We start from the raw sequence: 12255 nt of genomic DNA on the forward strand, positions 1-12255 counted from the left end.
TCCTGAAAGTAAGTGTCAGTCAAGCCAAGCTTCACCCTAATTTAAGGAAAAAGTTATATCTGTCTGGAGTTTCATTTTCACTTTGGTTGTTTTTCTTCCTCCGTGCCACGCCCACTATCATAGCTGCTCTGATTAGCTTCCACTTGCAAATCAATTCACACGCTTACTCTCCATCCAGAAATGTCCTGAAACAACCAAAACATCAACATAGAGAAGGTTTGAGGCAGACACTGACACTGACACATACATACAGAGGCCCAGATTAAGCAGGATTATTCCTGTAAAAGTTGACATTTAATTTTTTAGGAAAATCCTGCAGACTCTACTTTTAATCTTTGTTTTCTATTTGTAGGATTTAATGTTTATTCCTACATAATTATACAGAGAGAGTGCAGTGCAAAACTGAGTTAAATTCCTTGTATTCTTTTGAAGATACTTGGTGAATAAATGCAGTTCTGACTCTGCTGTTTGTAATGGATTAAAAGACCTCATCAAATGCAAGGAAAAAGGTCTCCCAGGGCATAAATTACCCTGCCATAAGCAGCACTCTCCTGCTGAGTGGTGGTAAATGTCTGAATAGATAAGCATTTCATCTACACTAAAGACTGTCAGCAATCGTGCCAGGATCATTACCTGACAGAGCAAAAGAGATGATAGCTATTAAATTTTGTTGTAGCTGGGTTTCAGGATGTGTCAGATATCCGGATGTGAATGGCTTGATGTCATTTTCCCAAGGCCCATAACATGCCAAATTCGATTAAAAAGAAAGTGAAAAAACATTTGAGGGCGTGTTGTACTTGACATCAGTGTGACACTACAGCAGGAGGCTGTTCACAGACAGTCAAAGCCTTCAAGCATTGCGACTGTCTATTTGTGCTCTTCCAAAAGCAATGGTAGTGAGATAACTCAATGCACAGGGAGCTAACGGTAAGGTCATGTTTTCTTCCTTATTTTGGCTGTTTTAGGAACATGCATAAATTCTGATTTACATAATCACACAGAGAAATGACTGTTATGCAATACACCTGCATTCTGCAAAGGCCATGTGTTTGCAGGTGCAAGATTTTAAGGGGTTATTTCACTCATTCTGAAACTAAATTATATTTCCAAATACATTCCAGATGCACACACACACACACACACACACACACACACACACACACACACACACACACACACACACACACACACACACACACACACACACACACACACACACACACACACACACACACACAAGCATGTCTGCTGTTTCACAGCCTGGCTTGGTCAGGGAAAGTTTTCGTGTTTCCAGCCCAACGCTTTGGCTCTTGTTTGCTGTATTATTTACAGTTCTTTATGATTGCATGAACACTAAAAACAAAAAGATTACAAAATCATTAGCACCTTACACTCAAGGAGCAAAACATTGAACCAGATTCTCACCACTATAAAGACAAAGTCAGCCTCAGACTTATTGCAGAACATTACACACAGTGATAAACTAGTTCTCATAAAGAATTTTAGTGGACTTGTTATTCAAACTGTTTTCTGCACTTACAATTTCAGGTTAAGTCAAAACAAGTTCTAATCCTTCCTTTCTTACTGTTTTTAAGGCAACCACTTTGCTTGATTCTTTCAAGTAGAGATAACTTATCCTGGCCTACAGGGTGCATAAAGTGCAAGTGCATCAGTATTACTAACATCAACAGGTGTTAACTGATGCTTATAGCAAAGCATTGAATGTCAAAATCTTCACACACAAAAAATGAAGAGTAACATTTTTTCCACCTTTTAAGCCACATCTCTCTTAGCACTGAAATTGTTCTCTCATATCACAGCTCTGACTTTGTCTCCTCAGTGCCAATCCACTGGCTCCAACAACTCAAGCATTTCCATCAGTTCAGTCCTTCTCTATCCACCTCTGCTTGTCATTCACAAGTGCACAATGACAAGCATATTTAGCAAAGGGGCCTTTTATTTGACTGGAGATGCAGACACAGTGAACCATCATATATCTCATCCATGTGAAGTTCCAACATTGGACTCTAATAAAAGGGATTTCCTCTTATTCCCAGCTCAACACTTTACTGTTGATTCCTCTTCTGCTCAAACAATCATCATTAGTGATTTAAAAAACTTCACTAACCCTTCACTCTCCTCCCTCTCCCTCTCCTTCTCTTTCTCCTTGGCTTTTCGAGACTTGTGCAGGAGTCCGATCAGGATCACAGCAGCCCGGATGCCAGCTTTTTTGTTGTGGAATCGCCTCCTGGTCTGAGACATGCTGGGTACTTCTTCTGGTGCCAGGAGGGGTTCAGTTGACAACTGGTCCAAGGTCAAGCCAATTCCAGGATCCTTTGGCTGAAGGACCTGCTTGATTGTGGGCCCGCGAGGTTCCAGTATGAGTGATTATAGACACAATCCTGCTTCTGGATGCTGTCTGGTTCGGAGACAGCTAGCTAGTTTCTGCCAAAGTACCTGTTTGATATTAGCTCCTTGATTGGCTGTTTGGAGTCTCTGACAGAGGCTGTGATAGAAATCTAACAGTAATTGAAAAGTTAAAACATTAATGAGACACTTATAGTTGTACAGGCTGTCAGATCCCAAAAAATTTCTGCTTGTCGATGAGATCAATAAGCATTTCTTGTAATCCTCAAGGTCCAGAGTTGCACAGCTGTAGTCCAGCTCAAGGTGAACTTCTATCAGCATTGTCTGCCTATGCAGGGAACCTGTGCACTGCAGCTCCACAACACATCCAGCTTCATGGCGACAGGAGAAAGTGCTGCGCTGCTGGCTGATTTGCAGAAACAAACACAGTGGTACTGCATCTCTATTCCTCTATGTACTTTCCCACCTCTCCCTGTTTCACTGTCATGCTCTGTTTTTCTCCCTCAGCGTCTGTTGCTGCTCTGCTGCCTCTATTCTCACTGCTGAGCCCCTCCCTGCTCTTTCTCACAGGCTGGAGTCTTTTCAAGGACCGCCTCTTCCTCCACCTCCTTCTCTGCTGAGCGCCCCCTTTATCTCTCCCTGCTCTTGTTTTTACCTTGTTAACAATATTAGATTAATCTCTATGACCCCGTTCTATCTGAGCTTATATTCATAATTTCACAGCCACACCTACCTGTTCTGTCTGACAAACACTGTGTCCCAGCGTGGGAAATCTCGGTTCAGACAGACTCACCAGCCTCTCGCCTGTGTACATTTCCAAAGACACCAGAACTGAAACGTCACCCTGAGAAATGAAAACTGATTATGAGAGACTGTATAAAAAAAAAGTAAAAAAAAAACCTTGCTGTGTGCACCAAGGAAAATAAATTACACATTTTTCCTCTCTGCATTTTTCTCACCACCTAAAATCTGCCGTCTGACTTTAGTTTACCTTGATCTGTTTTTCTTTTATTAGTAATCTGTCTGCAAGCTTCCTGTTATTTTCAAAGGTCCATATACAGTCTATCACATCTGAGCCAGAGCCAGTTTCTATTGAGTTACAGCTCAATGAATGGAGATAAGTCTTTTTGCCAGAACATTTTGGTTTAATATTTTGCTTCCATCTTGCTTCTCCCTCCTTTTCCCCTCTGCTTGTCGTTTAATCGACAGACTGAGAGAGTGGATGAAAAGAGTGGATCATTGAGAAGTTCTGATGAATAGCAACCTGAAGCATTATAACTTCAGCCAATAATTCCTTTAACATGCTTATTCAGTCCGTCTTCTGCAACATTTTTTTTTTCATGAATTGAATAAGAAAAGTAATGTTATCCTATTGTCTGTCCTGTTGCAGTGTGGTTATTGTCTGCTATAAAGTCTGAAATATGGAAGGTTTTTATTATCATTATTATTATTAAAAGCAGCTACTTCTGCTAGCCTTTATTTAAGTAAGTTCTTGAATGAATTAGAGTTTCTTGGTTAAAAGCATTTCTTTTATACTCAAAGACATTTTTCCCAGAATTTTTTTTGTGAGCTGCCATCAACCTGGCTTCATAACAGCCAGAAATGGCTTTATACTGTTGATCATAATGTCATGAAAGAAAAAATGGTTTCACACCCTAAGTTGGGACAAAAAAGCACAAGAAATATATATATCCAGGAAAAGGACAAGCTGCTGGAGGGCTTTATATCCATAGCCTCGGCTCAGGTGAAACACATTTCACTCATGCAGGCCTCCAGGATCTCAAAAAGGTGTTTAATTCGGTTGGACCCCGCATTTTATCTATTATTAATAGTTCTTTGTTAGAGGGAGTATTTCCCTCTGCTTTTAAACATTCTGTGGTCCAGCCCCTTTTAAAGAAACCAAACCTTGACCCCACTGATTTTAACAATTTTAGGCCAATCTCAAAACTTCCATTTTTATCCAAACTTTTAGAGAAGGTGGTTTCTACACAGCTTTTACATTTTATGTCTGAAGACAACCTCTTTGAGAAATTTCAGTCTGGTTTTAGAGCAGGTCACAGCACTGAGACAGCCCTCCTAAGAGTTACCAATGACCTTCTTTTAGCAGCAGACAGAGGGGAGGGCTCAATTTTAATCCTTTAAGATCTCAGTGCAGCTTTTGACATAGTTGACCACGCTATTTTAATTTAACGATGAAAAAACTGGGTGAGTATCAGGGACACTGCACTTAGCTGGTTTCAGTCATATCTTTAAGAGCGAACCTCTGTGGTCACCATAGGCAATCACAGCTCCTCTACTTCTGCCGTTGCCTGTGGTGTACCGCAAGGTTCAGTTTTAGGTCCAATTTATATGCTGCCCCTTGGCTATTTAATTCAGCGCCACCAGGTCTCCTTTCACTGCTACACAGACGACACACAGATATACCTTCCTCTGAGACCTGAGGACACACAGGGCCTAGCTGCTGTCATGAACTGTCTCAGTGATATCAACTGTTGGATGGCAGAAAATTTCCTTCAACTAAACAACTCAAAATCCGAAATAATTTTTTGTAACTTACTAAATTCCCCCCTGATACAGTCCTCTCTATGTCCACTCTCATTAAACATCAAACCATCAGCCAGAAATCTAGGAGTCATCTTTGACTCTAAACTCACCTTCTCCACCCACATCAATAAAATCACCCAGCCCTGTTTTTTCCATCTGCACTCCATTTCAAAAATTAAACAAATACTCACCCCTCCAGATCTTGAAAAAATAATTCATGCATTCCCTGGTTTAAATAAAAAAATCTCTCTCTCGCCTCCAACCAGTACAGAATGCAGCAGCCAAGGTTTTAACTGGTTTTAATAGACGGCATCACATCACCCCAGTTTTAGCCACCCTCCACTGGCTTCCTGTCAGTTTTAGAATTACCCAAAGTCACTTGATTTTACACTTGATTGAAACAAATTTTCATTTTAAAAATTACTGCTTTTCAACTAAACAAAAGTGTGTTTTATCTGATTAATTGATGGAATTTTCAGTAGAATAATCAAATACTAAAATATTTGATAGCTGCAGCCCTAGTTTGGATAAATAACCTCTTTAAACTTTCGTTGATGCTGTACTTCTGTTGTGTTGTGGCATTTGCATTTGTGTTGTCGCTTTTGCTTTCATAATAATAATAATAAATAATAATAATAATAATAATAATAATAATAATAATAATAATAATAGTAACTTAATTATTCTTCAACACACTTTATTTATTCCAACACTCCTGATTCAAATGATCAGCTCATCATCAAGCTCTGCTGGAGCCTGATAACGAGCTGATCATTTGAATCAGGTGTGCTGGAGTGAGGTAACATCTAAAACATGCAAGGCAGGGGTCCCCAGGACCAGGGTTGGGTAACACTGGCCTAAAGGGTATAAGTGAAAAGATTAAAAGTGAAACAAGGGTGAATCATAAATTAGGTAAAATTAGGATTAGAAGAAGGTAAAAACAATAATAAAATAAGATAAATAAATAAATTAGTACATATAAATAAAGAGGGTGGACTTAAAAAGTAACAAAAAAAAGAAAGACATAAAAGCCAGCCTGTAAAAGTGGGTTTTTTAAAGTGGTTTAAAAGAAGCAACAGACTCTGCATGCCTTATCTCCTCTGGTAGCTTGTTCCAAAGTCGAGGAGCTGTGGCAGAGAAAGCTCTGTCACCTTTAGTTTTGAGCCTCGACTTTGGAACAACCAGAAGACCTTCACCAGAGGATCTGAGCCTGTGAGCTGGCTCATATTTAATTAAAAGCTCAGAAATGTAGGTAGGGGCAAGCCCCGTGAGAGCTTTAAAAGTGATCAATAAAATCTTAAAATTGATAAATTTTAAGTTCCGTGCGATCTGAATAGGTATAAGACATTTTCAAGGAACTAGGAACAAGACATTCTTGAAAGCTTTTGAATCTTTGCAGTGTTCAGACTAAAATGATGATCCCTGCTGTATTGGAGCACATATGGCTCCATTACTACTTGATATTTTATCTTTCATTGACCTGTGATCTAAACTTGACAACTGCCCAGTTAGCTCTACTATGTTTTTTGTTTTCAGCTTCTTCACTCTTCAGTGCTGTGTTTTACAGAATATCTACAGCACTCAATGAGTAATCAACTAATTTTCATAACAAGTCCTTTGTATGTAAACTGTAAAAACTCTAAATATGGCGTTGGCTCTATTTGAAATACCACTCTTTGATCTTTTTTAAAATCAAACAATTCTTCGAGGCGGAAAAAATTGCTCAATCATTTTTTGTAATCGAGTACCTCAAATTATTGGAGGAATCATTTCAGCTCCAATCCAAACGGACACAGTAAAGTTGTAAAGCTAAGCTAAATAAAGCTTTGTCGGGGTGTCACCTTGTGATATCCTCCATGGTACTTCTATTTCTATTCACGTTGGCATTAGAGCTATATTTATCATAGCTTAAGTTATAAAAGAAAACAATCTTTAACTTTCTTTCACAATATCTGTCAGTTCGAAAAACTGTCCTCTTGACTTCCATTGAGGCTGTGCTTCTGTTGTGTTGTGGCTTTTGCATTTGCATATTTGCCTTTGCATTCTTGTTGTTGCTTTTTCACATTGGCCAAGACCGTATGTTAGAGATTATATCCTCCTTAATCTCACCAATTCATGATTTTAAATGTCTAAAAGAATGAGATAATAACCAAGATTACATTCATTAAATAAGCAACAACACAATTTCACCATTCTACCGTTTCATTTTGCAGACACTTTTGTCCAAAGCTATGTACAACAAAGGCAAGAATTTAAAATTATAAAATCAAACTATCTACAATAGCATCAGCTTGATGCTTTATAAAACCTGTAATTTATTTGTTTACACATCTACAAAAGGTAAACGGCAATAGATAAAACAGTGAAGGTCTCAGCAACAGCTGAAATAAGTGTCTCATCCTATATCTGAAGAAAAAAAACGTCTCAGTAGAGAAGATATTAGTGGATTGACTTTAACTAGAGAGGGGTTTAGGAAAGATAGGATATGCAAGGACACACCACAGCAATTAACTGAAAGGTCTTGTTTCTCTCCTCATGCATCCTGTGAGTGATCAGCACTATGGCAACTAGACAGCTGCTAGAGGATCTGCCTAGAGGACCCCAAGGCTGTATTCCCTTGACGTCCGCCTGAGAAAGGCTCAGTAGGTTTCTGTTTCCTGCCTTTGGTAGGTCTCTAACAAAAACCTGCTGTAATCTATGACTTTGGATCCGACAACATGAGGCATTATTCCCTCGCTCAACCTCCTGAGGATTTTTACAACACCTGGGTTGAAGCAAATAAGCTGAACTATGACATGCCCCCTGGAGATGGACTTTAAAAACAACTACAGACAGACAGACAGACAGACACACACACACAGACACACACACACACACACACACACACACACACACACACACACACACACACACACACACACACACACACACACACACACACACACAGAGTGCCATTTCACTAGGGTTCTGTCGTGCGTCATTGAGGGGAGGTGAGATGTAACACCTGTATATGTTCACTGTCAGACACACAAACTCTACTCATTGACTTTTCCACCCTCACCTCTCTCTCTAACTACCTTTAACACACCGCCACAGGTGTGAAATTTCCTTATGTGACAAATTAAGTTCAAAGTGACTGTGAGGAGTTTCTAAGTGATCTTTAAAGAATATCCCTTCTAGATATATGTCTGATCCTAATCCACACTTTAAAATTAGATTATCAGCACCAATATAGGTTACAGGTTATTTCAAAGCCCTAATTTTTGGCTTTCCGATGAGGTCGAGCAAGATCGGATTGATATAGGTCTAGGTCTCTGTTGCAACACCACACTGGCTGACAAAGTTTAGTAGAGGAAAGAGATCTGTGTTTTTCTCTGCTGAAAACGATTTCTGTGATTAATTTTTTAGTGATGGTGGACACTGGAGCCAAACTGTCAGACAAAAAAAGGAAGGAAGAGCAGAAGGAAGAAAAACAGGAAAGTGATACAGCCTGAGCCAAAGGTTAAAAAAGGGGGCTTAAAGCTAAAACACAGGCTAAAGGCCAAAACATGGGTTAAAGGTTAAATGAAGTGTGAGGTTATGTTAGCTCTGCCTGGCAGATGAATGGCAGGACATAACCAGGATTCACTAACATTACATGCTATAGACAAGTCTCACAGTGTTGGGTTGTCAGTGGCCCTAAATATGGACGTTCTCGCACCAACTGAACAAAATGACAGTTTGCTTGTTGCCACATTGGCCTACACGCCTTGGCACAAGGCTGCCTGTCGCACTATAGCTGACCTCTGAGTTGCATCTTCACAACAGTGTGTGTGAGACTCCAAGCCAGAGGGTGGCACTTAGTTTTAGTGTACCATTGGCATCAAATGAGATTTTACATCAAACACTTTTTAATTTACAGTTGATTTAAGAAAGGCTAACACTTATCCTCGAGAACCAATTTTTCTCTTACTCAACAGTTAGTAAAGCCTAATGTCATCAAGCAGTCTTTTGAAGTCACAGATTCACAGTTGCTCGTGAGAACATGCAGCTCATCCCTGTGACTCAGTAACTTTGTTGCTCTCAGTGATGTGCCTGAAAGATGAAACATTTATTACACTTTAAAATTATAGTGGTCTAGATAAAAGGCCTAGCCGTGACACAAAAGTACACACACACACACACACACACACACACACTGATGTTTACACTTAATGCTTGATCAAACAGTGGGCCCACTGGAGAAAATGACCTTCGCAACTGCAGCTGTTTAAGTACTCTGTCCCCGTCACATGCACGTTCACACTCCCCCTCCCTTTTCCCCCTCTTTTCTCTCAGTCTCTTTTTCAAACCCTCCATGTGCAATACTGGCATAAAAATAGAAAAACAGCTCATCATGACACTTGTGTGTGAAATCCCTTTTCAGCTATCCAGATCTCCTGCATGGATTTCAGTGACTGCCTGTGTCTTATCAAATATGTCAACCTGCAGCAGGGCCAGGCAAACTAACACACCTTACTTAAAAAAAAAAAAAAAAAAAAAAAAAAAAATTAAAATCCATGATGTTAAAATAAATCGAAGAAACTAAAGGAAATAAAAGGTAATCTGATCTCCCTCGATCACAGTAAACACTGTATATCCTGGTGTTTCAAGTGAAAGTAAGATTAATAGGATCCTAAACTCAGATGATATTATGGTCTTGATGGACAGAAACAAATACCTTTCTCATTCAACACTGAGACATACCTAACCTGCACTGTTGTATTTCATGATAAACTGAGTATTTGTGGTATCACCATCTTATGGACTCAGAATGAGCTGACAGGTTGTAGCCTCTTCTCCCCTTTTCAATAACAAACAAAGTGACTGAGAACTTTCCCAGACCTACCTGACAGCTGTTAGGTTTAACAGCTCCACAAATAACTGTTGTAGCTTCTCATCAGAGATGACGAGGTGGTACAACAGAGATGAATTATTGGTTTGAGAATTTTAGTGCGGCACCATGACATGGATTATTGACAGAAGAGTTTTACTGCCACATTCCTCCTTCTGTTCCTCTTACGCCAAGGTAACAAAAGTGAATTATTATGCTGTAGTAGGGCAGGAAAATTGCTGACAATCAAGTTATTGTCCACACATAGCATGTAACCCCAGTGTAAGACAGAGTATCATATTTATTGTGAGAACTACTGAGTAATGTGTCACTGGCATCACTGCAAAGACTAACAGGAGTGTCAATCAGGTTCTCTCTTTTCCTCCCACTTTCCAAAATCCATTTTAGGCTTATTAGTCTATTTAAATTAAACTGTAAGTGTGAGTTTGCATGCTGCCCTGTGATAAGCTGATGAGCTGTCCAGGGTTTATCCTGTCACTTGCCCAAAGACAGCTGGGCCCTGCTGTGACCCCTGACGGGAGGTGTTGATAAAGAAAGGGACAGAAACAACAATGCCTCAGTGGCTGGCCGCTCAGTCTTTATAGTTCAAATAATCAATCAATCAATCAATCAATCAATCAATCAATCAATCAATCAATCAATCAATCACTGAATTTAAAGATTCACATCTATACCACATGATAAAATCCAGTGCTGTCCAATGTATGCTAATCTAATCTAATCTAATCTAATCTAATCTAATCTAATCTAATCTAATCTAATCTAATCTAATCTAATCTAATACAATCTAATACAATCTAATACAATACAATACAATCCAAACCGATCAAATCTGATCGGAACCAATGCAATGAAACCCTTCGCAATCCAATCTTACCCAACACAACATTTGGTAGCACTTTAGATTACAGCCCGCGTCTTACAGTGTAGTTTCCCGTCTCTTACAGTGTAGTTTCCTCAACTGTAGGGGTAACTCTCACACATGTACCTTGACATTTTGCGGTACCTATCGGGTAGTTACGCTCTCGTCTTACAGTGTAAGTCCTGGAGTCTTACAGTGTAGTTTCATCAACTGTAGGGGTAACTCTCACACATGTACCATGACATTTTGCGGTACCTATCGGGTAGTTACGCTCTCGTCTTACAGTGTAGTTTCCCGTGTTTTACCATGAACTTGTCAAAACAGTGTAATTTTCCTGGGCATATGCTTTTGCTGTTAATGTGCCACTTCCTCTTAACAATTAGTATGGTGAATAAAGTAGACCAGTGATGAACCTAAACACTGTAATGTATTGATGAGTATGTGTTTCACACAATAATGATAAGACTTGCAGATGTAAAAAAAAACAAACTTTATTTTTCTAAACACACAGAGACCCCACATAGTAATTCACCTTTTAAGTAACCCGGCCATTAAGTTAACACTTGCCTCTGCTTACTGTCTAACTGTCCAGTACTTCCACTGCGACATCCCACTACTTTACCTGTAACTACTGGTCAACAACTGGAACGGGCTGGATTATAAAGTGCACACTTGTTGGCTTTACTTACTGTGTAACTACCCACTACTTTACCTGTAACTACAGGTCAACAACTGGAACCGGGCTGGATTATAAAGTGCACACTTGTTGGCTTTACTTACTGTGTAACTACCCACTACTTTACTGTAACTACTGGTCAACAACTGGAACCGGGCTGGATTTTAAAGTGCACACTTGTTCGCTGTACTTAATGTTTAACTACCCTCTACTAGTGTGCATTTTATAATCTAGTCCAGTTCCAGGTGTTGACCAGTAGTTACAGGTAAAGTGCTGGGTTGTTGCAGTGGAACTGTTGAAGCTACTGACATCTGTGTTTCTATGATGAATAATGCTTGGACACTTTATCCACACAGATACTCCGGTCTGAGAGTAAAGGCAGATACACAGTTCACAGTTCAGTCTTTTATGCATCCTTTTAGAAACAGCATTACAGCAACGGCCGGATGCATGGAGATTGAATGAACGAAGAGGATGAATAATGTGTGTGACATCAACGTCCAACAGCCACTTATCAGTAGTGCATCTCAACAGGGCTGGCAGTGTATGGTATCTGAAACAATAAATAACAGAAGGTGAATCAAAGACTTGGGCTGTTTTCGAATTCGCCTACTACATACTGCTTATTAAAGTAGTATGTAGTAGGCACTGCCTACTACATACTACTTTCATAAGCAGTATGTAGTATGACTGTTCAGTTGGGTTAATTTTTGTAGTATGCTATGCTGGTTTTCAGTTCGAAGAAAACGGAAGTTGGCTACGGCTGACTTTTTTTCCCAAAAAAAACTTTATTGAAAATGTAGAAAATAAACGAACCACGAGTAACTTATCTGCAAATATATTGCCAGAGAGAGCATTCTATATTAACTTTCAGTGGTGGAGATGATGAGGATTTAAAGATAAAAAAAGAAATGGCTCTCATATTTATATTCC

The 12255-nt window shown here is 39.4% G+C and overlaps 1 protein-coding gene across 7 annotated transcripts in view; it reads right to left on the reverse strand.

Moving 5' to 3' along the window:
- Window positions 1-12255, reverse strand: part of rap1gap2a (RAP1 GTPase activating protein 2a) — a 101220-nt gene that overhangs the window by 50328 nt on the left and 38637 nt on the right. For 3 of the 7 annotated variants that reach the window (XM_074679295.1, XM_074679294.1, XM_074679293.1), the window contains exon 1: window positions 2129-2861. The exons of the other annotated variants lie outside the window; for them this stretch is intronic. In XM_074679295.1, coding sequence (XP_074535396.1) covers window positions 2129-2262 — 134 coding nt within the window. In that variant the 5' untranslated portion in view covers window positions 2263-2861. Of the gene's footprint in view, window positions 1-2128; window positions 2862-12255 lie in introns of those variants that run through there. 7 annotated transcript variants of the gene reach the window in all.

The sequence above is a fragment of the Halichoeres trimaculatus genome, unplaced genomic scaffold (genome assembly GCF_033239565.1).
Source record: "Halichoeres trimaculatus isolate MK-OKI-2021-1 unplaced genomic scaffold, fHalTri1.1 fHalTri1_scaffold_9, whole genome shotgun sequence".
Classification (NCBI taxonomy): domain Eukaryota; kingdom Metazoa; phylum Chordata; class Actinopteri; order Labriformes; family Labridae; genus Halichoeres; species Halichoeres trimaculatus.